The sequence below is a fragment of the Elephas maximus genome, chromosome 12, assembly GCF_024166365.1.
Source record: "Elephas maximus indicus isolate mEleMax1 chromosome 12, mEleMax1 primary haplotype, whole genome shotgun sequence".
NCBI classification, from domain to species: Eukaryota; Metazoa; Chordata; class Mammalia; order Proboscidea; family Elephantidae; genus Elephas; species Elephas maximus.
In genome coordinates this window covers 12,566,579-12,593,964 of record NC_064830.1, presented here as the reverse complement: position 1 = coordinate 12,593,964, position 27,386 = coordinate 12,566,579, and the positions used below count along the sequence as shown (strand labels likewise).

The 27,386-nt window shown below is 39.9% G+C and overlaps 1 protein-coding gene across 1 annotated transcript in view; it reads right to left on the bottom strand.

The window, feature by feature from the left end:
- Positions 1–27,386, bottom strand: part of DCDC2C (doublecortin domain containing 2C) — a 147,419-nt gene that overhangs the window by 72,037 nt on the left and 47,996 nt on the right. The window contains exons 5-8 of the mRNA XM_049902815.1: positions 24,661–24,798; positions 16,420–16,462; positions 4,360–4,486; positions 1,027–1,127 (exon numbers count right to left, since the gene is read on the bottom strand). Of these exons, the coding sequence (XP_049758772.1) occupies positions 1,027–1,127; positions 4,360–4,486; positions 16,420–16,462; positions 24,661–24,798 (409 nt within the window). The remainder of the gene's footprint in view (positions 1–1,026; positions 1,128–4,359; positions 4,487–16,419; positions 16,463–24,660; positions 24,799–27,386) is intronic.

Below are 27,386 nucleotides of genomic sequence, written 5' to 3'. Positions count from 1 at the left end.
TGTGATTTTGGAACAAACACAAATTTTAGTGCTCATCTGAAAAAATCTCTGCTTTGCATAAATGAACTGAGGCCAGAGTGATATGGAGACTTGCCCAGGCACAACAGTGGTGGCAGAGAGGGGGCCGGAATCCAGGCCTCTGACTCTCAGCCCCACACTTGTTCCACTCTGCCAGGCTTCTTCCTTCTTCTGACTCGGTCGGCATTCATCATGCTAAAAGGTCCTGTCAGCACCATTATTCCCACGCGCACATTCTCATTCTTGTTCTCCTCTTGGCTTTGTTTTTGCTTAAACAGAGGTATGCAGCTCAGAAAGTCTTAATTTCAGCATCCCTTTCTCATTCTCTCTGCCACTGTCCCCATTCCTACCTCCTTTTTCTCCCACCTTTTCCCTCTGGGCCCTTCTTAGGACTCCACTTCTCACTCCTCTGTGAAGCCAGGGGGAAGGAAGCTGTGACCGAGTATCCACTACATGCCAGGCACTATACTAGATCCTTACACCTGAACTACTTCACTAAGTCCACATACAAACCTGCAAGGTGGATAAAATGCATTGGAATCAACTCAACGGTAACGTGCTCGATTTTTTGGTTTTACATACTAGGGACTCTGCTAGGTACAGGGCATAATAGTGAGCAAAGCAGGCCAGCAAAGCAGGAGCTTACAGTTTAGTGGGGGAAAGAGATATTAGTCAAATAATTACAAAGCTAAGCATGCAGTCACAGACTGTGATAAGGGTCCACCTAACAAGAGATCCTGTGAGGGGTGAAATGGGCAGGCAGGAAAACGTGGATGAGTAATAGCTAGTTCTAGATACTGAAGGAGGCCAAGGATAACTTGGGGGCGGGGGGGGCAGGGCAGGTTGAGGATGAGACTGAAAAGGCAAACAGGGGCCAATGGAGCAAAACTAGGGCCTACAAGTGAAAGGGTCATCAATGCTTGGTATTCAGAGCTGCTGAGTTAGCCAGGAGAAGGTGGAGGAGAATGGTAGTCACAATTCACCCGTCAACCCAAGCATGAACTGTACCTGATCCACGGGCACGTCCTCTTTCACATCTTGGTCCTCTTTTACTTCCGGTGCTCCTTGGGTCTCCACATTAGGAGTCCGAGCTTTATATACATCACCTTCTGAGGGGCAATAAAACACACATTTTTAAAACCAGCTGAGAAACTAGATTGTGCATTTTCTGACCTACATCAAAGATCCAATAACCTTTTAGCTTCTTGTGTCATCAAGCAGGCAATCTGGTCAGTAATCACCCACCACCCCCACCTCCCGCCACCATGGAGTATCATTCTCCTTTGTTTTCCTATTGACCTTGGTTTTTGCTCCCATAGAGATATTCAAAAGGAGCTCTAGTGGTGCAATGGTTCATACCTACCCAACAGCTCTATGGGAGAAGGACCTGGCAATCTTCTCCCATTATAGGTCAGTTCTACTCTGTCACATGGAATCTCTATGAGTCGAAACTGACTTGACAGCCCCTAACAACAACAACACAGGTACTCAGCTCATTGGGCATTGGGCCTTGATTTCAGCATTATCTGTGTGTCCTGGTTATCTCTGTGCCCGGCCCACTACAGTATTCAGCTCAAGAACTGAAATACAGTAAATGTTCAAAAAATGTGAATTCTATTAATTCAATTCAGAAATGAATAAGAGGCAACCCCACCAAATGGTCAGACATCTAAACCAAAGAATATATCTAAGGAAATGTAGCTTTATTACTTCAAAATATATTTAAGAACTAGATTTGAACAAACTAGGTTTTCACAAGCTAGGTGTTAAAGTTGTGCGTTGTGAGGTATTCACCTTAATCAATAAATAAAAATAGTTTTAATTAGAATTTGGAGCCCTGGTGACACCGGGGCTAAGAGCTACAGTGAGCTATGGCTGCTAACCAAAAGGTGGGCAGTTTGAATCCACCAGTGGCTCCTTGGAAACCCTATGGGGCAGTTCCACTCTGTCCTATGGGGTCACTGTGAGTCAGAATGGACTCCAAAGCAATGGGTTTGGTTTAGTTTGGGGATAATTCGTATTACAATTGGATGTATTATGCTTATAAAATTCCAAGGTTCTTGAAAAGTTTATCTGCACCCTGATCAAAAGCAATAGGTGACAGCAAAAGAAAAAGAAGTAGGCAAGCCAGCTCCCCAAGCCTCCAAAAGCATGTAAATAAAAATCTTTGCGCTCCATCAGAATTGAGAGGCAACCACTGCGGGGAGTAACAAAGACAGAAAGCCCACCCACAATGGGAAACTCCACTAGCTTGCCCATCCTATTTCTCATTCAAGGGTCCTGGACCTATCTCAACAGCCAACCAGTTGTCATCGAGTCGATTCCAACTTATAGCAGCCCCGTATGTATCAGAGTAAAACTGTGCTCCACAGCATTTTCAGTGGCTAATCTTTCAGAAGTAGATCACCAGGCCTCTCTTCCAAGGCACCTCTGAGTGGACTCAAACCTCCAGCCTTTCAGTTAGCAGCCCACTGCTTTAACCATTTATACCATCCAGGGACTCCAAACCTCACCCCTCACCTATTCCATTTTTATCCTTCATCTCCCTTCCCAACCCTCAGTCCAGAAGAACCATCACCAGAGTCTTGGGCTTGATGAATTTCTACTCTCATGGGTGAAGAGATAGGAGGTGAGAGAAAAGGGAATTTAACTACTATTCAAGAATCCACTAGGTACCAAGTACTATTCTATATATTTGATATTTAATACTCATGGTAATCCTCTAACAAAATCTGTATTCCTGTTTTATGGGTAAGAAATTTGCCCATAGTTATGTGAGGGTAAAAGGAGCCCTGATAATGCAGAGATTAAACGGCTTGACTACTAACCGAAAGGTTGGCTGTTCTAAACCACTAGCAGGTCCATGGAAGAAAGATGAGGCAGCCTGCTTCTGTAGAGATTTACAGCTTTGGAAACCCTACACGGTCACTGAATCCAAATCAGCTCAATAGCAGTGGGTTTTTGTTTTGTTTTATTTAATGTGAGGGCCGTGGCCAGAATCTGAACTCCAAAGCTCATGTTCCTACCACTCCATGCTGGGCAGCCCAAGCTATTTCTGAAGACTATATTATCAAGGAAAAGACTTTACACACAGTGATTAATTTTTTATTACTATTGATATACCATAATACTTTAGGGAGATATAGGTTAAACAGGCTCTGCTTTGAGACTCAACCTGACCACTATTGGGTGGTTTATTATATCAGTGTCATACATTTGGGTATAAATCTGCCTCACCTACTAGATGATGAGCTCTGTGGAAGGATGGATTATGTCTTCCTCATCTTCAGTGTCTAAACCAGTGCCTAGTACACAGTAGGACAATTTATGGAATGGGGCTGGGCAGGAGGGAAAAAGGACCAATAACAAAGTTTTACGGAAATGTCTAAATTTGTAGCCTGGAAACAAAAAGAAGAGCAATGGAGGAAGCTAAGAAATAATCAAGAACAATGAAGAGAAAACACGAATTGTAGTACATGGTAGTGGAAACCAAGGGAGAAGAAAGTTTGAAGAAAAATGACTTCCAAATGTTTTAAAATGCTGCAGAGAAGTAAAGAAGAGCCTCTCCTTCTCACCATCTTCCTTTCTTCTCCAGAACCAGCCACAGCACTTAAGTGTCTTATTAAGTACCTATCATACATATTAATGAGATAAGACGTGAACAAAACCTAACGCAGAGCCTGGCACCTAGTAAGAGTTCAATAAATGCTAATAGTAGTAGTAGCTGCGGCGGCAGTATATTTAAAATTAATCGCATTCTGAGGCTTAATCTTTTAATTGTCTCTCATCCTCAAAAAGTAAATCTAAACAAACCAGATGGTTTTTATTTTCATGTTTTCCTTAAGAGATTGATTTGTTTGTTGTTTTCTGTGTCATTGGTCCTTAAGAGAAAAATATGTCCAGCCCTAATGTACACATGGAAACCCTGGTGGCATACTGGTTAAGAGCTACAGCTGCTAACGAAAAGGTTGGCAGTTGGAATCCACCAGAGGCTCCTTGAAACTCTGTGGGGCAGTTCTACTCTGTCCTATAGGGTCGCTATGGGTTGGAATCAACTCGATGACAATGGGCTTGGGCAATGTACACATAGACTACAGAATTAATTTTAAATACATTTATCTTGGAAGGCTTCCTAGTTAGAGAACCCCATCACCTGCAGCATTGGAATTTTGTTTTTCTGCTGTCCCTGCTGCTGCCCTAAGAGCTGAGCCTTTTGTTAACAAATCAGAGAGTTACAAATCAGGAAATATTTTTGCGGTAGAAAATTCATCTGAAAAAAAAGTGCATTCTTAATACGGTAGCATTTTTTATTGCCTACAGTAAAACAAAATTTCACATTACCTGCACCGCTCCTGATTAAAGGTTGTACCAAAGTTTTTTTCTTTCTTTCTTTGGCGTAATAAACAGAGTCTTGTGTGTTAGTTGGTATGTCTTCAGGTTTATGAGGCTCTTTTCCTTTGGAATCTTCCTAAGAAACAAATTAAGAATAAAAAGTAGATCAGGAATAGTGGCATACAATAAGCCTTATCCGTTATCTGGGTATTGTCAAGGGAAACATAAGGCTCCTTAGGCTAAACAATGGAATGGGATTCAGATACCTCAGAAGAAGCCTCACCTATAGCACAGCAGGGACTACTCAGTTCCTTACATTTCCCTTCTGTATAGTGACAGTAATAATTCTCTCACTCCTTCCCAGGGACATTACAGAAGTAGCATGTCACCAGAGGAAGCCAGTTACCATTGAATGGATTCAAACTCATGGCGACCCAACATGTTTCAGAGTAGAACTGTGCTCTGTAGGGTTTCAACAGCCAATTTTTCATAAGTAGATTGCCAGGCCTTTCTTCCAAGGTGCCTCTGGGTTGACTTGAACCCTCAACCTTTCAGTTAGCAGTCAAGCATTTTAACCATTTGTACCACCCAGGGACTCCATCAGAAGAGAGAAGGTCTATACACTTCCTAATTTAGGTGAACATCTATTACCAGATAAAATAACAGGCTTGCGTTAGGGGAATAAGCTAGCTAAAAGAAGTTTGTCTGGTTCTTTGGAGACACACTTTAAAGCCTAATAAAAACCATTGCTTCAACAACAATTACCAAACTACTTCTACTGGAACCTAGGAATAGGATGAGCATCTCTGAGAAGAATTAAAGGTGTGGCAGGTTTGTTTGGGGTTATAATAAAGGGGAACTCAGTTTTTTTTTTTTTTTAGTCTATGAACAGTAATAATAGAGCATAATTTGATCACAGTGTAAAGACGAAATAATTCTTATCACCATCTCAAAGCTGTTCCATAAACTAATATACACTGTCTTTTTCAGTTTTTTGTTTTTTTTTTTTCATTTTTCACCCTTTATAGAAGTATTAGCAAAAGAATACAGGCAAAAGTACATAAATAGATATTTCTCTCCAGCTCTCTGTCACTTCAGAAAATGTCAGACTAAAAACAGCTACCTTGTACCATTAATATAGTATATATGATGAAAACACTGATTTTTTTCCCTTGAGGAAATTAAAATGTGAAAATAGTCCTTCAACCTCATAAAAGAGACCAAGCAGAATCTTTCTATCTATGTTAGGGGGGTTTCCTGCAACATGTAAATCATTTCCAGCAAGTATAGGAAACCAGATCTGGCAACGTTGGTTTTAGAAACATTAAGTGGTACATTAGTGCCTGTATTTGGATAGAGTGCGAAGGGAGGAGGGCAGGATTTTGAAAATCTAGGTGATCCTTCTCAGAATTACCAAAATCTACTTTTCACAATACATTTTCCATGTCTTTAGTCTCCAAGACAAAGCTACCACATATTTATCTTATTACATCTGAAATGATACTCAGACAGAGAAAAAGAAATATTGCCTACCCTCATCTGAGAGTACAAAAAGCAGCTATGATACAGAGCGAAGAGCCCAGGAGTACATCTGAAATGATACTCAGACAGAGAAAAAGAAATATTGCCTACCCTCATCTGAGGGTACAAAAAGCAGCTATGATACAGAGCGAAGGACCAGTCCAGAGTCTGAACCCCAGCTCCCCACTACATGAGGCCGTGCAACAAAATGAAAATAAGGTGCCCCCACCCTCATCTGAAAAGTCACCTGAACCAGAAAGAACATCCAAGGGAGCAGAAAAAGGCCAGGCCTGTAACAGGATTTACCGTGATAACTAATGCAAAGATAACCTCACTCAGAAGGCGACAAGTCATTAAGAGCATGACAGAAGCACAGAAGAAAATATCAGCACGGTTCCTCCAAGCCCTGCACAGGGAGGCTGATGTTCTGGCCCAAGTGTTTTCCTGTTTGGGGCCCAAACTAGCCACCAACCTAAAATCCAAACCCGTTGCCATGGAGTCAATTCCAAATCATAGCAAGCCTATAGGACAGAGTAGAACTGCCCTATAGGGCTTCCAAGGAGAGGCTGGTGGATTTGAACTGCCAACCTTTTGGTTAGCACCCGAGCTCTCAACCACTGTGCCGCAAGGGTTCCTACATCACCATTACTTAATATTAAAAGCATGTAATCTTTTTAATACTTTACCGAATGTCTCCTGATAGAGATAATCTCTTACGTAATCACAAGACAGTTATCAAATTCAGGAAATAAACCTTGCTACAATATTTTTATCTAATCTACCATCTATATTCCAATTTTGTCAGTTGTCTCAATGATGTCATATTTATAAAGTGGTATGACCATACTATCGCAATGCCTTGAGTGTTCTACTTATGTATCTATATCTCCCTCTGAACCAATAAGCTCTTTAGGACAGAGGCACAGCCTTCCTCATCTTCATATGCCCAGTGCCTGACACGTTGCTTGGCATTTAATTGTTATTAGAACAACCTGGATTTACAGTAGCCTCCCTTTATCCGTGGTTTCGCTTTCCTCACTTTTAGTTACCCGTGGTCAACCACGGTCCAAAAATGTTAAATGAGTAGCATTATGAAATCTGGAGACGTCCTGCTCCATCCCACCTGGAGACCACATTCACATAACTGTTATTACAGTATATGGTTATAATTATTCTGTTATTAATTATTATTGTTAAACTCTTACTGTGCCTAATTTATAAATCAAACTTTATCATAGGTATGTATGTATAGGACAAAACAGAGTATATGTAGGTTTTGGTACTATCTGTGGTTTCAGGCATCCACGGGGGTCTTGGAATGTATCCCCCACAAATAAAGGGGGACTACTGTACGGCAGTTCCCAGTAAACAACAGATTAAGCAGGAAAACAGAGAATCCATTGCTTTCACAAGGAAGCTTTTATGAGCATCACACCTTCAACCCTCATTTTTCTTTCTCCCTGAGACTCAAGTCCCTCTGAATCAATTCAAGCTCTATTTACAAAGGAGACAGGTTCTTCTTTTCAATTTCATTAATCTTTCTTTCTGTTAAAAACATTTTCAGGAAATAAACCTGAGGAACGTTGGGTTTATTTCTCTGTAGTGTTTTAAGGACTATTATTTTTCTCCAGAGCCTATTTCAGTCCATCTAGCTCTATTTCAGTGCTATCGTAATAGATTCTCTAGCTTAACCACATGAAAGCCAGCCTCCCAAGGTAATTTGGGATGAATTAGACAGTTTGTCTAATTGAAGAACAGTAACAACCTATTTCAGAGTCAATTCATTCTCAGGTAGAAAATAACTAATGCTGCCAGCAGAAGGCATTTCACCGGTTTCCCAGGTGACTCTCCTGGTTCCAAAGTAGGTCAAGGTCTTCCATTAATGAGCCAGTTCCTGCTTTGAGCATTTATTAAAGTCGAAGAATTGCTAACATCTGAACCTAGCTGTTGCATCTTCAGGCTGCTAAAAGATGACAAGAATGTTGCCTTGATTGTTGCGAGATATTTCTATGGCCTTGACACTATGAGCCTGCAAATGTCAATTTCAAAGCACTTATTTCACGCAGAACTTTACGGCTCAGGCTAGGTTATTAAAGTGTGGATCTCAAGCTCACGTTGCATGAGTTGCTATGAGTGTTTTCATACACACACACACTTATCAATGCTTTATCTTCTTTTCATTATTTGTCACTACCAATATTGATGCTTTCTACTCAAAATAGGAGAAAAGTATGTAATATTGAAGCTCTTGTTGCAGACGTGATATAAAGTAAATACAATGCTTATTAACTATTTAGTAATCTCACAAAAGCTTGCAGTAGAAATACTCATTTTAATATGTGAATATAATTTTAAACATTAAATTAGCCTTATTTCTTTGGAAGGTGATATTAAAATCACATAACCATGCTGTAAAACTGAAATTTATATAACACAGTAACAGTAGCTTCTTTCAGCGTGGCTCAGTGCCTCCATGAACAACTGCCTCCTTTGCCATGAGAACCAAAGAACTGGATGGCGCCCAGATACCTTTACTAAACATTTTGGTCAAAGAATCTATAGAAGAATCCCAATCAAAAGGAGTAAAATGCTGAACAGAATTTCAAATTCTCATGGACTAAGGTGCACCTAGGAAACCCTGGTGGCATAGTGGTTAAGTGCTACAGCTGCTAACCAAAAGGTCGGCAGTTCGAATCCACCAGGCGGTCCTTAGAAACTCTGTGGGGCAGTTCTGCTCTGTCCTACAGGGTTGCTATGAGTCAGAATTGGCTCAATGGCAGTGGGTTTGGTTTTTTGGCTTGAAGGTGTGCCTGACCCAAGCCACGGTATTTTCAATTATCTCATCTGCGTGCAAAAGCTGGATAATGATTAAAGAAAACCAAATAAGAATTGATGCCTTTTAATTACAGTGCTGGTGAAGAATATTGAATATGCCATGGACTGCAGGAAGAACAAACAAATCTGTCTTGGAAGAAGTACAGTCAGAATGCCCTTTAAAAACAAAGATGGTGAGACTTCATCTCACGTACTTTGGACATGTTATCAGGAGGGACAAGTCCCCGGAGAAGGACCTCATGCTTGGTAGAATAGAGGGTCAGTGACAAAGAGGAAGGCCCTCAACGAGATGGACTGACACAGTGGCTTCAACAATGGGCTCAAACATAACAATGATTGGGAGGATGGCGCAGGACCAAGCAGTGTTTTGTTCTCTTGTACATAGGGTCACTATGAGTCAGAACCAACTCGACAGCACCTAACAACAACTAAACTTTCTGGAGCCATGGAGGATGGATGAACCCCTGAAATTATTGCCCTGAGATAATCTTTAAGTATTGAACAAAAATATTCCTTCAAGTTATTTTAAAACCGAAAAATAATTTAGCTTAACTAGTAAAAAAAAGATCTGCCATGAGCATTATGCTCCTTTAAGAAATATCTATATGGGATCAAAGTGGCAACAGCAACTTGAAAACTCAGACGGGAACCTTCAGGGGCAGTGAGCGCATGTTAACGAGAAAGGAATAACTCAGAAATGTAATCAATGTCACTAAACAATACTTGCTGTGTATATTCTCAACAACAAAATAAATACAATTTAGGAAAAAAAAAAAAGGTTGCCAAGCCATTTAAAAAAAAAAGAAGAAGAGGTTCATGCAATTGCTTTTATTGGACTAAAAAAGCCATAGCTCAAGTCAATTGTGTCTTATAGAACATTTACAGACTCATAATGACATATTTTCCAACATTCAAATATTTGAAACAATAAGTGAACTAAACCAATCAAACAAATCATTCTGGCTGTCTTCAAAGTATATTTCTAATGTGCTAATCAGTAAACATGCACTGATAGGATTTTTTTTGCCATTTTCTGGGAAAATGGACATTTTTAACAGTGCAGGTGGAAATTTTTCTGTTAAATCAAGGTAAAATCTCTCATTCTCTTCAAAATGGAAACATATGTTGTTTTAAAATTTTTAAACACCCTGGACACCCAAAAAAGTACCTATAATAGCTTAAATTAAAACTTCACACTCTTGGAAATAAGTCTCATGGCAGAGATCCAGGGAAAGAAAAATAGGAGGGAAGAGGGATAACAAAACCACTTTTCATTCACTGAGACACAGAAAGATTGAATAATACATTCAAGTCACAAAGCCACTAAATAAAGCCAGGATTCCAGCTGAAGAATCTGACTCCAGAAGCCTCCAAAACCACTTTCCCCTGATGGCAGTAATCCGTTTACTAAGTAAAAAAAATATATATATATACATCTATATACACACACATTATCATAACATAGGCATCCTATTAGATCCAGAGGCAGTTATCATTTTATTCATTAAAGAATCCACACAATAAAAAAATAATCCCAGGTAAATATGGGAGTAGGTTTGTCTTCTGCTACGTAAGGAATTCTGTCTGACATCAAAAACACTTTCATGCACATGGTTATCTTATGTAACACTAAGTCAGAATCAACTCGATGGCACTGGGTTTAAGAGGGAAATCAAGCTGCCATGACATGGTTCTTTTTAACCCATGACATGGTCCTTTTTTATTATCCAGAATTTCATTTTTCTACTCACTGACCTATAGGGCTGCTATGAGTCGGAATCGACTCAACGGCAGTGGGTGGATTTTACTTACTGAAAAAGCCCTTTTTGAACTATTTAGACATAGAGTTTTATCATATATCATATTTGGACAGGACTATAGAATTGGAATAAATTGTTTAATTGTCCCAAGATTTTCTCATCCAGAGTCTGACTCTTCTGAACCATTTTGTTGTTGTTGTTGTTTTGACTCAGTGATGTCTGGTCAGTGATGTTGGTACTTTTCTGTGCAATATGGAAGGAGTGCTCCAATATTTTCTCTGGAATTTTCTTCCAAGCTGTTGCTAGCCAATCTGCAAATGTTGATGCTGAAGCCTAGAGGGTGGGAGGCAATTCCTTTGCACATGTCTCAGGAACAAAATGCAGTGTGTGCTAGATTGCTTAATAAGCACAAATTCCTTTTATCCCAGGATGCACACACTTTTTAAATATAACTTTGTTGTGATCCTCCATCGAGGTAGTGTTTCTCTGCATCCTTGAATCTGGACTGGTCTTATGACATGCTCCTGGAAGGGGAGAGGCCACAAGGGGAAGAACAGAAGCTCCCCAGCTGGCAGCCAGCACCAATGTCTTGGTGAATCCAGTTTGGACCTACCAGGCCAGCTAACCCTTCAGCTGAATGCAGCCTCATAAATAATCTAGGCAAAACTAGCCCAAGACTCACCCAGACAACACATAAAATTTTTGAAAAATAATAAGTCATTGCTGTTTTAAGCCACTAAGTTTGGGGATGGCTTGTTAGACAACAATAGATGACTGAAGCAAACAGCTTCCACTACGTGTATCTCCTTTCTTAGGCCTCACAAAGCAGTTGATGGTTGCTTTGCAAGAATGTATGGAATTGAAGAAGAATCGAAGCATAAAAAAAAAAAAAAAAAAAAAACCCAGTGCCATGCTTCACTAATATCAAATTCACTTCTCGCTGTCCTATTTTTCTGCCTTTCTGGGTATATAATGATATTCCAACACTGAATCTTAGCAAAATCTTTTTGAGAACATTCTAGAAAACAAACTCAACATGTTTAGTGCCAACAATGCATATATCTCAACTGAAGGGTCAGTAATATGAACAACTGTAACCAGATTTGCCCACAACAACTACAACATGACTCCCAACAAGAGTTGTTTAAGAGGCCATCGATTTTAAGATATATCCTATTTCAGAGATGTTAAAATGTGGGGGGAAATGCTCATCCTAGAGCTAGTGATGTACAGCTTCCCTCAGACCCAGCTTCTCTGCTGGATCCCCGTCACCTTGCTAAGAATGTTACAGTTGCCTCAGAGCTGGACTCTCTTCCTTTATTCTTGCTCCATTTTCAGTCTCCATATTATTCTATCCCTTGTGACAATTCTCAAGTGAAAATGTGTTCATTTTACTCCCTCGCTTAAATTTGAATCACAAACATAAACTTCCTAACTAAAATATTGGAAACCCTGGTGGTGTAATGGTTAAGTGCTGTGGCTGCTAACCAAAAGATTGGCAGTTCAAATCCAACAGGCACTCCTTGGAAATCCAGTGGGGCAGTTCAGCTCTGTCCTGTAGGGTCACTATGAGTCAGAATCAACTCAACGGTAAGAGGTCTCAACAGGTTTTAACTGAAATACCTAGCCCACGTCATCTGACTGCTGCCTGCCCTTCCAGCCCCCTCTCTCACAACTTGCCCACCAATACCTTGCTGTCCAGACACAGTTACGTGTTTTTTCCTGACTGTATTAGGCATATTGGTGGAGATACATAAACGGATTTGAAAGCTAAACAGTTGAATAGAATGGGTAATTCTGATCTATTGAAATTGAAGGGGTGGGGAGGGATTGATTGCTGGTGGAATCAAGGAGATCGTCTAGGCTTAGGCTTAAACAGTGAATAGGGTTTAAATTACTGAGCGAGAAAGGCTGAGTGAGGGCTGTTATCACTCTGCCATGCCTGCCTTCCCTGATAGACTAGCAGAAGCATTCAACTCATCTTTGCATACCCAGCACTAGCATGGTGCTAAATAAGCATTTGTCATCAAGCTGATTCCAACTCATGGCAACCTCACATGTGTTGAAGTAGAACTGAGCTCCATTGGGTTTTCAATGGCTGATTTTTCAGAAGTAAATTGAAAGGCTTTCCTCCAAGGCACCTCTGAACAGACTTGAACCTCCAATGTTTCTGTCAGCAGCTGAGCATGTTAACTGTTTGCATCACTTTGAGGCGGTGGTTGTTGTTAAAAAAAAAAAGTTGTTGTTAGGTGCCATCAAGTCCATTCCGACTCATAGCAACCCTATGTACAACAGAAGAAACAATGCCCAGTCCTGTGCCATCCTCGTGATTGTTGTTATGCTTGAGTCCACTGCTGCAGCCGCTGTGTCAAGGGTCTTCCTCTTTTTCACCGACCCTCTACTTTACTAAGCATGATGTCCTTTTCCAGGGACGGATCCCTCAGGGCTCAGCACACTGCAAATATCTCATAAAGGTTTATTGGTTCACTGGATGAATCAGTGAGTGCCACCACTGAAGTATGATATTCTATGGGTCAAAAGCTCTGTGCTGTTTTTGTGACATGTCCATGGAAAGACTGAAAATGATTCCCTGCTTTGCCGTCGAGTAGATTTCGACTCATAGAATCTTTACAGAAGCAGACTGCCACATCTTTCCCCCCAAGAACAGCTGATGGGTTCATACTGCCAACCTTCCGGTTAGCAGCTGAGTACTTAACCACTGCACCACTAGGGCTCCTGGTACCTAAAAAACAACTTACAAACTTCAAACAAAATTCAGTACCCAGTCTTATGGAGAATTGGCACTTCGACTGCCTGTCACATCCTTAGAATGCTCAGACCACCAAGAGTCCTCAACAGCCTCTCATGTTCCATGGTGCTTTATCCCATTAAAGGACATTCCTGACTTTGCAGTGTTCATTTTTTTAACTCTCTCCCCCTTTTCCAAGACTTTAAGGTGATTCATATAGAAAAGAAAACAATTTTAATATGTTATAAATGAAAAATCTGGAACAAGAAAATAAAGCATTATAACCACAATACAGTTGCAGGGACTGTGATTAAACATAACATCCGTGCTCCAGCAAATAAAGAAGAAATAGTTGTCATGCTCAGAAACATACCATTCCTCCGAAAAAACAAGGGTTGTTTAGTGTTACCCGTTGTAGATTCTGACTCATAGCGATCCTGTAGGACAGAGTATAACTGCCCCATAGGGTTTGCAAGGAGTGGCTGGGGGACTCAAACTGCTGACGTTTTGGTTAGCAGCCAAGCTCTTAACCACTGTGCCACCAGGGATCCAAAGTATTAGATCAAAAATAAACTATATAGACCTTCACACAAGGGAGAACAAATAATGTAAAACACCTTTAACAGACATTTTACAACTAACGCAGAGATTTTATACCAAACTTTGTTAAAACCACTGTCTTTTGTTTTCTTCCAAGACTTTCCATTTTCCTGGACAAAATGTGATGTGCTATGCTGCTATGTGCTCCTGAGTTATACGCTCTTATCTACTTTATGGATAATTTTCAATGATATATTTAATATTTGTTACATAACACATTTTGTTGCAGTCCATGCTTTGTGATCATTCTGCTTAAGTTTCCCAAGTGTTAGCTACAATTATCAAAACCCATTAACTTTTCAATGATAGGTTTCAGAAGAGAATAGAAAAAGAAGCCTAGACAATATCAGAAAAAACGTGCCTCAAATTTTAGACCAAGTAGAAGGAGCATTTAACAAAAACAAAATGAAAATTATATTTCTACCTATAAGGCACCAAACTCAAAATACCAACATAATGGAATGAGGACCGAGCAAAAGAAGGTAAAGGTAAAACCAAACTACGGCTCAGTAAACCTAGCCCATTATCTCTGTGCTCAAAAACTTCCAAAATGACTAATGTGTAGGAATTTCAAGGTTGTACCATTCTTTATTTTTACCATTCATCCTGAATAGCAGTGATCATTCAAAATTCCACGTCCGGTATAAGGCAAACCACACCGTAAGGGGAAAACATTGTGGAGACAGCAGAGGCAAAACACTGTGAGACTAGAGTTATGGAAGAAAAGCTACCTCAAACGTTTGTGCATTTGCACAGGCTGTTTCCTCCCGTTGAAATGCCTGTCCCCTCCCTGAGTCACCCAGACTGTGTACTCACATTTTACGACTAGAGAATCTCATCCTGCGAAAAGCTTTGTTTGCCAGTCTCTACAGTCAATTACTCCACCTCCTTGTACAGCACCATTCGATAGCCTTGACTCATTCATAACTTCTTACCATGAAATGAGCTTACATGTTTGTCTCCCCCAACTACACTGAGCATACCTTAAGGTAGCTATCGTGTCTATCATTTTTTAATTCCCAGCGATTGTCATTCTTCATTCATAAATAACACTAAAATGCATTTCTTAGAAAATATTGAAAATAAATAAGCTGATCATTCAGCTACAAAAATATGTGCCAATTTAAAAAAATTACTATAACGTAAATAAAAATAATAGCCAAGTGTGTTAAAATATACTCTGTATCTCATCCTTCCACCCGGCCCCCAAAAAAACCAAGCCGAGAAGTTTTACAGATGAGTTTAACTAGAAAATTATGAAGTAGATAATACCTGTGATACATAACTGCTTCCATAGAGTAGAAAAAGAGAAAAGTTTCACTCCAAAATTTATTTATTGGCCTAAAATAAGGTTGACTGCAAACCGATACAAGAACAATATAAAAAAAAAAAAAGGAAAATTACAAGCCAATCTCACTTTAAAACATAGAAGCAAAAATTCTTCATAAAATTTGGCAAACTTAATCCAAAGTTTATGTTAAACTCTGTCACAGTTGATTGAGGTTTATTCCTTGAACTCAAGGATAAGTAAATATTAGAAATTCAATGTAACTCACCACCACATTGACAGACTAAAATGGGGGTGGGGGGAATGAAATGTTTGATCTTCACCATCCCACTAAATCAGAAAAATATAATTCCCTTCATTGTTAATAAAAATCTTAGCAAATTATAGAGGACAACTTCCTTGACCTGAAGAATGGAATGAAGCGCACCCAAAAATGTACCAAATATGTACCAAACATTCCAAATATGCACACAAGAAATCCTCATGATTATGAGTAAAACAGAGGCACCCCGATGCATGTTCGAAACAAACAATGATGCCCACTATGACCACTGATTTGTTTTTTTACTAGAGATTCTGGCCAACAAAATAAGATTTTTTAAAAAATAAATCACTAAAATACAGTTTTATGACATGACTTGGGATAAAACCCGTTGTCGTTGAGTTGATTTAGACACAGCAACCCCTTAGGACAGACTAGAACTGCCCCATAAGGTTTTCAAGGTGCAGCTGATGGATTCAAACTGCCAACCTTTTGGTTAGCAGCCAAGGGTTCCTGCGCCACCAGGGCTCCTGACCTGGGACAGAAGCATGTTAAAGAACTGGTAAGGTCTGGCTTCTTCCTGCCTTTTTAGTCTTGTATCTTGCCACTTCCTTGGCATTCTTTCTCAAGCTGTATGTTGCAATATCAAACTGCACACATACGCGCACACACCGAACTGTTTCTCACCTGTCTTACTCAAGGTGTCATATCTACCTAAAACGCCCTCCTTCCAACTCCTCTCAGCAGTTCACTCCCACCCTTGCCAGCCTTCTTTCAGTTTTTCTCCTTATTGTCATTGCACTTAATGTATTGTATTACAAAAACCTCAGTGTGCCTCTCACTTCTAGAGCCTGACCTCCAAATACAAGCTCATCTCATTCACAGGACTGGATTTTACTCATTTATATAAACCTCACACCTAACACTGCGTCCAAGAAGCTCTGTTCTACAGCTTTGGATCCCTCAGCATATCATGGTGTCTCTGTTACTGCCAAAAGACATCCAAAAGCAATACCAACAGTTGTAGTGCTCTTTCTTAAAAAAAATTACTTACTTTCCTCTTCCTTCGTGGGTGTTTTTCGGTGTCTGCATACTTTCTGAAAGACAAAAGATAGATTAAAATTTTAAAAGCTCAGATAAATCATATCCTTATAAAATTCTATTCCACATCATTTGCTTTTCAGAAAAGGCATCGACCAAGAGGAAGTAAGCTTACTGTCTGTCCTCAGAGGGCGAGGCTCACATCCATATTTCCCAGCCTCAGTACTAGACACGACCCCTTAGGAAGTCTGTTCAATTTCCTTTCTTGAGATCTTTGAAAATCAGACAGCTTCCCATTTATTAGGATGTCAGCCTTACCCAAAAGTGCCATATTTACAGGTTCCTAGCCCTGGCGGCTCGGTGGTTAAGAATTTGGCTGCTAACCAAAAGGTCAGCAGTTCAAATCCACCAACTGCTCCTTGGGAACCCTATGGGGCAGTTCTACTTTGTCATATAGGGTCACTATGAGTCGGAATCGACTCAACAGCAATGGGTTTGGTTTTGCTTAGCCCTGGTGGTGCAGTGGTTAATAGCTTGGTTGTTAACCAAAAGGTTGGCAGTTCAAATCCACCAGGTGCTCCTTGGAAATGCTATGAGGCAGTTCTACTCTGTCCTATGGGGTACCTATGAATTAGAATCAACTTGACAGCAATGAGTTTTGGTTTTCTACCCTAAAGTTTTTATATAATAGGGGGAAAAAACTATTGAAACTTTTTGACAGTTAAGAACCATTTTCACAAACATGGTTTCTTCATGTAACTCTCACGATAACCATGTGAAGTAAGTACTGTTATTCTCATTCTACTGCTAAAGAAACCAATGTTCAGAGAGATGGTTTTTACGTAATGTCCCACAGCTGACTGGTGGAAGAGCTGAACTTTCAACCCAATTCTAAACCAAGTGCATTCTCTTTCAACCACATCGCAGAGCTCTCAGCGGCCACCTGTACTTTCTATGCCTACCGACAATGTAAATGCAGCACCCCGTTTCCAATTCTTTTTTCCTGAAAATTGCTATGTAATTTGGAAGTGCTTCTACCATGTGATTCTCCAGCAAGAGAGTCCCTCATTGGTGGTATTCATTAGTGCTAAATGGGCGCTGATCTCTTGGTGACTGTGGGCAGCCTGATGTTCGTCCTAAACCTTAACCTTTTTGGCAGGGGAGGAAGATACTTAACCAACCGATGGCCTGAACTGGATTCAGCTGATGGATCCAGCTCAGTGTTCAATAGATGAATGGATGATAGGAAAATATAAAACACACTCAAAGGAGGGGGAACACTTTGTGGGGAGTACAGAGAACTAGTCGAGTCAATTCAACAGCTCCAAATTGAATATATAGCCCACAGAGGGCAGTGGTTAAGAGCTCAGCTGCTACCCAAAAGGTCAGCTGTTCGAATCCACCAGCTCCTTGGGGCAGTTCTACTCTGACCTGTAGGGTCACTATGAGTCAGAATTGACTCAACGGCAATGAGTATAGTATCAGGGCTATTAGCAATTAGAAGTTAATAAATCAAGAAATGTTCACACTTGCCCGATGAGCCAGCAGGCAAGCCTCTAACCATCTGCCAGGTTATCAAGCTACTATAGGGCCGTACAACCACAGACAGAACAAAGGAAGCCTTTCGTTGCCTTAGAAAAGAAAATCTAAAAGCATATAAACCAGGAATGAGGTCAACCACAGACGCTGTGCACACAGGGGTGTTTCAAGTTTTCTAACTACAGAAGGTGCTCCGTATATGTGATAAAACCCAGGGGGCGGGGAAGGCAGGTCAACCTGCCTGGCATTTTCTGATAATAAGCTGCACAACTTAAAACCGTCTGCCCTACTCCACAAAGAGATGAAAAATGGCACCTCTTTTTCTTTCTTCAAGATAATGACCATTAAAAACCTTGACAGAGAAATAGCAACAAGGAAGGTTTCTAGTAAGCCCTCAAATAGTTTCTTACACTAAATATATTTCAAACACACCAGCCAGGGCTAAGCAATCAAGGGTGCACAATCCCACAGAGCAGCTGTAGAAACTGTTCGTCTCAGCAAGGCCTAGAAGACAGGAAAACCCATCAGGGTATGAGCTAGTGGTCAGTGCTTATTTTAAAAATTCTATCCAACAGAGACTGATGAAAGGAACATTGCAACTACATCTATCTACCTGAAGAGGGGCAGGGCCAGGCCGTTACTGGGGAGCCTGACCTTGCCCTGAGCACTGGCCTGGCATGCTGGTCAAGAAGAGAAATCCTGCCTTTCAGGTAGATGAAAAATGAAATGGCTTGGAAGGGCACAGTGCACAGTGCATCCCAAAGGCTCGCCGACGTGGCCATTGGGTACCACAAAGGGCATAATCTGCAGGGACGGCCCGTCTGTTACCTGCAGCACTGACTCACAGCACCCCAAGCCTGACTACTCAGTCTCAACCTAATGCCGAAGCTTCCATTTAAAATAGAGAAACACTGAAGATTTGCAACTATGTATACCTTTGAATGTCAACCTTGAACTTAAACCAATGAATGGCATATCGATGATGCACATTTCAGGTTTGCTTTACAATGTGTAAATTGCCTTCTTATTTGTTATCTCAGTTTATCCTCGGGACAATCTTAATGTTTACCAAAGGAGAAAAAATAGGCTCTAAGTACAGAGCCAGTAAGCATAAGAGCAGGAACCAACTCATATTTTCAAAATCCAGCTTCCCAAGCTCTCTCCTATCTCTTCTGCCTTCCTCACCCCACACTGAGCCTGGTGCAGTGCTAACGTACAGCATCGACGCCCACATAAGCACAGCCGCTGGCTGTGGCTGCTGAGGGCCTCAGGCTAACGGTGTTCTGTACCCAGATAATCCAATATGAGAAAAGTTACCAAGTTGTTTTGGACAATTTACTGTCCCACCAATATTTGGAGTAGAAAATACTGAGGTTTTACATGCAAATATAACAGAAGAAAGGATGGGTGGGACAGTGTCCTGCGACCTCATTGGATGGCTTTTCAAGGAGAGTCAGCTGGTTGGAATCTACTCAACAGCAATGGGTTTGGTGGTTTGAGTTTTAACTGTAAAATAGGGTTCTCTGAAGATAGAAATGAAAATATATCGTGCGCTATATTTGCCTCAGTGCATGACATTGAGAAAGCAATGCAAAGCTCAATACTAAGCATTTCTACCTTCAGATAAAAGCATTAGGCATCCCTCAAGCATAACTTTACCAGAGTGCTTTATACATTCTAAACAAAAACCAAACCCATTGCCATCCAATCAATTCCAACTCATAACTACCTTATAGGACAGAGTAGAACTGCCCCATAGGGTTTCCAAAGAGCAGCTGGTGGATTTGAACTGCCAACCTTTTGGTTAGCAACCAAGCTCTTAGCCACTAGGCCACCAGAAGAGGTCAAATAAGCACTCGTAATTAAATATAAGTAACTTTATACATTGGAGCCCCGGTGGCACAGTGCTTAAAAGCTCAGCTGCTAACCAAAAGGCCAGCGATTCGAATACACTAGGCACTCCTTGGAAACCATAAGGGGCAGTTCTACTTTGTCGTATAGGGTCACTGTGAGTCAGAATCGACTCGATGGCAAGGGTTAACTTTATACATTACTCATATTTAATTGGGTTTATATGGCAAGCAGAGCCCAGGTGGTACAGCAGTTAAGAGCTCAGCTACTAACCAAAAGGTTGGCAGTTCAAATCCACCAGCTCCTCCTTGGAAACCCTAGGGGGCAGTTCTACTCTCTCCTGTAGGGTTGCTATGTGTGGAAACGAAATTGACAACAACGGGTTTTTTGTATGGCAAGTAGTGGAGTGAGCTAACTATCCAAAGAAACAGAGTACAACTGTTTCATTCTTTCAGATAACAGGACAGAATTTCTCCCATAAATGTCTTCATCTTCCTTCCAGGCACTCCTTCATTTCCATAAATATATATACTGTGGTATACTCTGACAAGAGAACCAGTTAGCGATGTCTAAGATCTATTATAAAATCACTGCTTTTGTCACCAAGAGAGACTGACAGCCTATAAAACTCTCCATTTTAGATGAGGGAAAGCAAGTCAAATTAAGAAAGCAAAACACTGTGTAGGAAACAGCACGAGCCTATCATAGCTATGGAAACCCTGGTGGTACAGTGCTTAAGAGTTCAGCTGCCAATCAACGGCTCGGCAGTTCAGATCCACCAGGCACTCCTTGGAAACCCAGTGGGGCAGTTCGACCCTGTCCTATAGGGCTGCTATGAGTAAGAATCGACAGCACTGGGTTTGGCTTTTGTGTGGTATCATAGCTATGCTCTAGTACAGGTTATGCAACTATTTAGCTGTATAACTTCCCACCTCTGAGACTGTGTACTCGTCTGTAAAATGAGATACTTGAGCAAAATTCATCCAGAATATCCCTTTAACATTAACTTACTTGAATTCTCTGATTCAACCAAGAAATGAGAAAGGAGGAAAGAGGACATGATTTAAAAAAAAAAAAAAAAAAAAAAGTCAGAAAGATTATAACAGTAATTTATAAACCTGGATGCTACATAACTTCATTCATCTTATCAAAGGACAAAAATCAATGCTCTTGTGATGTTAAATTAACATGGCATCGTTCTGTCAAATCTCACAGTAACTTGTAGTGTTTTCATAATTTTTCTTAATATAGGGAAATCTAAGTTAAGGACATACATAGTTCTGAAAGAAGAAAAAATAATTGATGTCATACCAAGAAATAAAAAATAATTCTAATTTTGAAAGAGAAAAAAAGCTCTACTCCATAATTTCTCTGTCTTTCATGTAATTCAGATAAATTAACAGCCAGCAATACACACCATTGTCTTTGGGTTTACAAAATGAACTGAAATAATTGAAGCTGGGGATTTCCACAGAGCCAGTTAGGATAATTAAGGATGATTTCCTGGCTTTTCATTATGATTAAGTGCTCAGATGCTAACCAGTTCTACGCTGTCACATGCGGTCACTATGAGTTGAAAATCAACTTCACAGCACCTAACAATAACATACTAAACCAAACCAAAAAACCAAACCCACTGCCATCAAGCTGATTCTGACTAATAGTAACCCTATAGGACAGAGTAGAACTGCCCCATAGGGTTTCCAAGGCTGTAAATTTTAAGGAAGTAGATTGTTACATCTTTCTCCCTCAGTGACTAATAGCAACCCTATAGGACAGAGTAGAACTGCCCCATAGGGTTTCCAAGGCTGTAAATTTTAAGGAAGTAGATTGTTACATCTTTCTCCCGCAGAGTGGCTGGTATGTTCAAACTGCAGATCTTTCAGTTAGCAGTCGAGCACTTTAAACACTGAGCCACCAAGGTCCTTAACAACATACCACCAATCAAGTATTCACACCGTTTCCTCAATTTTGACTGCACAGACTAACTCACCCCAGAGGCAAATGTCTTGGAGCTATGTAAATACAAACAATTAAAAGAGAATTTCTCACTCAATCTTGTTGCATTTGCAAAAATGCATTTGCCAAAAGCAAACTTCAGTCAAAACAAGTATGAAAACTTTCTGATAACCCTCAAGTCACTGGACAAAAATCTCATTGAAAATACTAGAGAAAATGAAATAATTTTTTCCTTTTTTTCCCATTCTTTACAGAATTAAGTCAGTATTTTGATTAGAAACAAAATTTTTACTACATTCAATGAAGTTTCTCATGAAGTTATTTGGTATATTCAGGGAGAGAAAAAGAAGTATATCTGTTTTCCCATTTCCCCTTCAAATTGAGGAAAAGATACTAGACGTTCCTTGGACAAAATTGTTTCCTCCCTAAACTATCCCTTTTTGTTCTTCAGGACTTCACAAGTGAGCTCAAAAAAACAAATATTCCAAAGGAGAGCCTCAGAGAAACTCACATAAAGGCCCAGCAACAACAAACTTGAAAAAAAAAAATTCCCAAAATACACAGCAATCTCAGATAACCGTTGTTTTATCAAAATAGAAGAGAAGCGACTTGAAGTCACTCCTGGAGGGCTAATTTTGTTTAAACAACACATAAATTGCTGCAGAGTGAAGAGAGAGGTGGTGGGCATCGTGGTAGAAATGGGAAGAAAGGGTAACACTCAGAAACAATTTTTTGAAAAATAAATCTCATTCTTCTCCTCTTCCGTATAAGTAGCCAAGAACTATAACGGGTGAAAGCTAACTATTCCAAATATTGAATTCCTTTTCTGTTTGCTTCAATAAAACGGAAGAAAAATCTTTAAGAGAGTCCTCCAGATCCCACCTTTCAGTTACTTTTCACCACATGCCCCTCACATAGAGAGGATATGATCAGAGTGACCTATCAGTACAGTGACCTATCAGTAGATCATGTAAACTCAATCTTAATCTTCACCAAATGCAACCTGTGAACTTCATTTGGATCCTGATTCAAACAAGCTTATTGTGGTTTAGAGGAGATTAAAATTGGAGCCATTACTCCCTGTCCTTGAGTATAAAGGAGCTCTGGTAGCACAGCAGTTAAGAACTCAACTGCTAACCAAAAGGTTGACAGTTTGAATCCACCAGCCATTCCTTGGAAACCCTATGGGGCAGTTCTACTCTGTTTTATAGGCTCACAATGAGTTGGAATCAGCTCGACGGCAACAAGTTTGTTCTTGTTTTGAGTATAAAAAAAGTGACCCAGCTGGAATTGAACTCACATGGACACATCAACTGGGCCCTAAGACATAAAGACAATAGAATAACTAGGACAATCTTGGAAAACATCTTTTAGGGAAACTTTCACAGAAACAGAACACAAAAGACCCACATATTTTCCACTCATCTCTTTTTATTAGGGTTTAGTAAATAGCAAGATTTGCTGGACCAGTGAAAACCATCCTGACTATACCAGTGACTATTAAGAAAAATAATTCAAAATGTAGAATCAAGGTGATTTAGCAGTTTTTAGTCAATCTTGGAAAAGGTAAAGCTTTCATTGATTTTATCCATTTGTAATGTTAATAAAAAAATATACACTGATAATTCTGTAACATTTCCTTGGACTCAGACAGACATGGCTCTGGTAGCATGATTGTCCATTTCTCACTTTTGCTGATTCTGTAACATTCCTTGGACTTGGGCAGACATGGCTCTGGCAGCATGCTTGTCTGTTTCCCGTTTTTGCCTCTTGGAACATACGCAAATAAAATCGTTCTTTTTGCTTTACTGTAATTTTATGGTTATATTACCCTAGGACAATTGTATAATGATATTCAGAGGTAATAAGGGCAATTTGAACGCAGTTCTAGGTGTTAGATAATAATGTTAGATACGAACATGACGTTTTCCAAAAATAAAAAATCCTTACCTATTAGAGATACATATTGAAGTATTACTGCTAAAATACATGATATGAGGTTTGCTTTAAAAAAAAATGCTCCCCCCCCGAAAAAAAAAAATTAGTAAAGAGATACATGAAACAAGATTGGTAAATTGTAATCATTTTCAAGCTAGTTCATTAAACCATTCTCTCTACTTCTGTACATGTTTGTATATTTCCATAATAAAGGTTTTAAAAAAAGAAAGAAAGATGTGACTTGAAACTCCAAAGCTTTTCAGAAATCCCTAGAGCCTCCTTCCCACAAAATCATTCTCTAGGCTTTAAGGACTGATCAAATAAGAATAACAATATTGAATAGCAGTGGTGAGAGTGGGTATCCTTGTCTTGTTCCTGATCTGATGGGGGAAGCTCTTCATCTTTCTCCATTGAGAATGATGTTAGCAGTGGGTTTTTCATAAATGCCCCGTGTCAGATGGAGGAATTTCTCTTCTATGCCTACCTTATGGAGTGTCTGTATCATGAAAGGGTATAAAAATAATAATAATATTTACAAACGTGACATCAGGGATTGAGGAACTTTTGGTGGGAGGATTTGGAGAGCTGCTAGATAGAAACTAAAAAAAAAAAAAAAAACAGTATGCTCATGTTCTGACCATCTTTGGTTTTCCTAGACCATACTACAGTGAGATATATCACTGCGAACTTAACATTTAGACTCTTTGATCTCTGAGACTCCCAGTATCCTCAGAGGAAAGATAATGTACTCAACATAAGATCTTACTGTCTTTGTGAATATATTAAAAAAAAAAAAAAAAAGTTACTCCATGCCTAATTTTAAAAATCCAAAATTGTGTCTTATATAAAAATAAGAACATCAATTTTTAGAACAAATAGCTAAACTGACCAGATTTGGAAGAAGTACAGGGGGAAAAAGGGCAAATTTTACCAACATACAGGAAGGAAAGGTATAAGATATGCTTACTGTTGGACCTCACTGGGCACCTTCGAGGACTTCCAATAAGGAAAATATTTAAAGGGCTCCAGTCCTGCTGCAACATAAAAATGATGGTCTTGCAAATCCTTTGAGTTGTCCAAAAGATGCCCATTCATTGTAAATAATCTGCAAATAAAGAATGAAAAAATGAACTAGAAATTTTAAGACTAGTAATACAGTATTTTGGATATCTTTCACTTATAATGGAAACCCTGGTGGTGTAGTGGTTAAGAGCTGTGGCTGCTAACCAAAACGTTGGCAGTTTGAATCCACCAGGCACTCCATGGAAGCTCTATGGGGCAATTCTACTCTGTCCTATAGAGTTGCTATGAGTCAGAATCAACTTAAAGGCAACGGGTTTGGTTTTTTTGTTTGTTTGTTTTTCACTTAAAACTATCAGGAGCCCTGGTGGCACAATAGTTAAGAGTTCAGCTGCTAACTGAAGAGTCAGCAGTTTGGACCCACCAGCCTTTCCACAGCAGAAGATGTGGCAGTCTGCTTCCGTAAAGATTAAACCAAAAAAAAAAAAAAAAAACCCACTGCCATGGAGTCACTTCTGACTCAGCAAACATACAGAAGAGAGTAGAACCGCCCCCAGAGGGTTTCCAAGGCCGTAATCTTTACAGAATCAGACTGTCACATCTTTCTCACAAGGAGTAGCTGGTGGGTTCGCACTGATGACATTTTGATTGGCAGCTGAACACTTTAACCACTGTGCCACCAGTGCTCCTTCCTTAAAGACTATCCATTGCCATTGAGTCGATTCTGACTCCTAGCTGCCCTGTAGGTCAGAGTAGAACTGCCCCATAGAGTTTCCAACGAGTGCCTGGTGGGTTTGAACTGCCAACCTTCTGGTGAACAGCCTTAACATTGAATCACTATGCCACCTGGGTTTCCTCCTTAAAGATTACAGCCTTGGCAATCCTGTGGGGCAGTTCTTCTCTTTCCTATACGGTAGTTATGAGTCAGAATCAACTCAATGACAATGAATTTTAATGTAACCATTATTTGGACTCTTGGAGAAATTATATACTCATAAGAAAGCACAATCTAAATGGGCTAGTTAAAAACCTATGAGAGCTGCTCTTCCAGAATTAGTCTTTATTTCCATTTTTAGATTTTTTAATTAAAGTATATTTTTAATTATGTACAAGTGCTCAGAGACCCTTGAGAACATTTTAAGCTCTTGGTTGGTGTTCAATCAATTTTAACTAATAACAGCTAAAATTAATACAAATTGGCTTATATTGTAATAACAATATTTGGAAAATAAACCAGCATTTATTAGCAAATAATGTGCCTTTTTATAAGCACCAGAAGACTAATACTAGCCTACTTTTTATTCAGTACTCTTTATTGGCAAGTATTCATTCACTAGTTTATTTATTCAAGAAATGATTCGATTCATTCATTACTGAATACCTATTATGAATAAGGCAATGAGGTAGATACTGAATTGCATAAAAATATGAATAAGAAAGTCACTGCTTCCCCAAAGCCAAGAAGTATACAAAAATCTATAAAGATAAATATGACAAGGGCAGAGTGGTGAGGGTCCCAAGAGGAGAAAGATTAAATTCAATGGTAGGCTTCACAAAGGTGCAAGAATTTACAATGGGCTTTGAAGGGTAGGTAGGATTTGATCTTGTGAAGATGCGATGAACGCCATTTTGTGTAGCAGGAGGGGCCTTGGCCAAGAGCCAGAACACAGAGGGTTTGGCTGTCACACAGGGTGAAATGGAGACATAGATCTTGAATGCGTAGGTTGAGAGGAGTTTATAAAGAGCCCTGAGTTCCAGGGTAAGAAATTTATAATTAATTTAGTCAGAATGATTGAAGATTTCCATAGAACAGTAGAATAAGAGCCATGTTTTAACAATAGTAAGCCAACTTTTGTGTGGGATGTGATGGAGACAAAAGAAGGGATCTGGAAAACTATTGCAAGAGTATATAGTGAAGTAATGAAACAGAGCAGCAACTGCAGGAGGGGAAGGAAGAGAATGAATGTAGGAGACATTAAAAGGTAGAATCTACGGAATTTACCCATTCCTGTCAATCAATCATTCTCAAAATTAAGCATGTTTCAGAATCACCTAGAAGGCTTCTTGGAACTCCTATTGCTGGGCCCTCCCCTCAGAGTCTCGGATTCAGTAGATGGCAGATAAGACTCAAGCTTTTCATTTCTAACAAGTTCCTAGCTTATACTGCTGCTGCTGATCCTAGGGCCACATTTTGAGGACTGCTGCCCTAGGTCAACCCTGAAGGAAATATAGAAGGAGAACATCAAGACAGGAGGCAACTGTGAGCAGCCACTGGAGAGCTGGCTCTGTGTGGGGAGCAGGTGGCTGTGGCATGGAGCAGAAGGCTTCCATGGGAAAAAACTACTATTCTTCTCCCCACAATTGCCCTGGGGCAAACAGAGTCTGCTCCTGACTGGTAGACTCAGACAGCTAGGGCAAGTGTCCTCAGAAGTAAATCAGGGAAGTGGAGAAGCCTTGAATCACTCATCAGGTGAGAAACTGAGGGAAGTAGTGGGACTGACTAAATACAATCTTAAGGAGACAGTCTCCACCCAGAGCTACTGCTGCTCAGGGTTGATATGTAAAACTCTGAAGAGAGGCTTTGTTTGGTAGAGTCTACTGGAAGCAGAAGTATTGGAACAGAGGGACCAAAAATTTAACATAAACATGAAAAATGTTATGAAAGAAAATAAG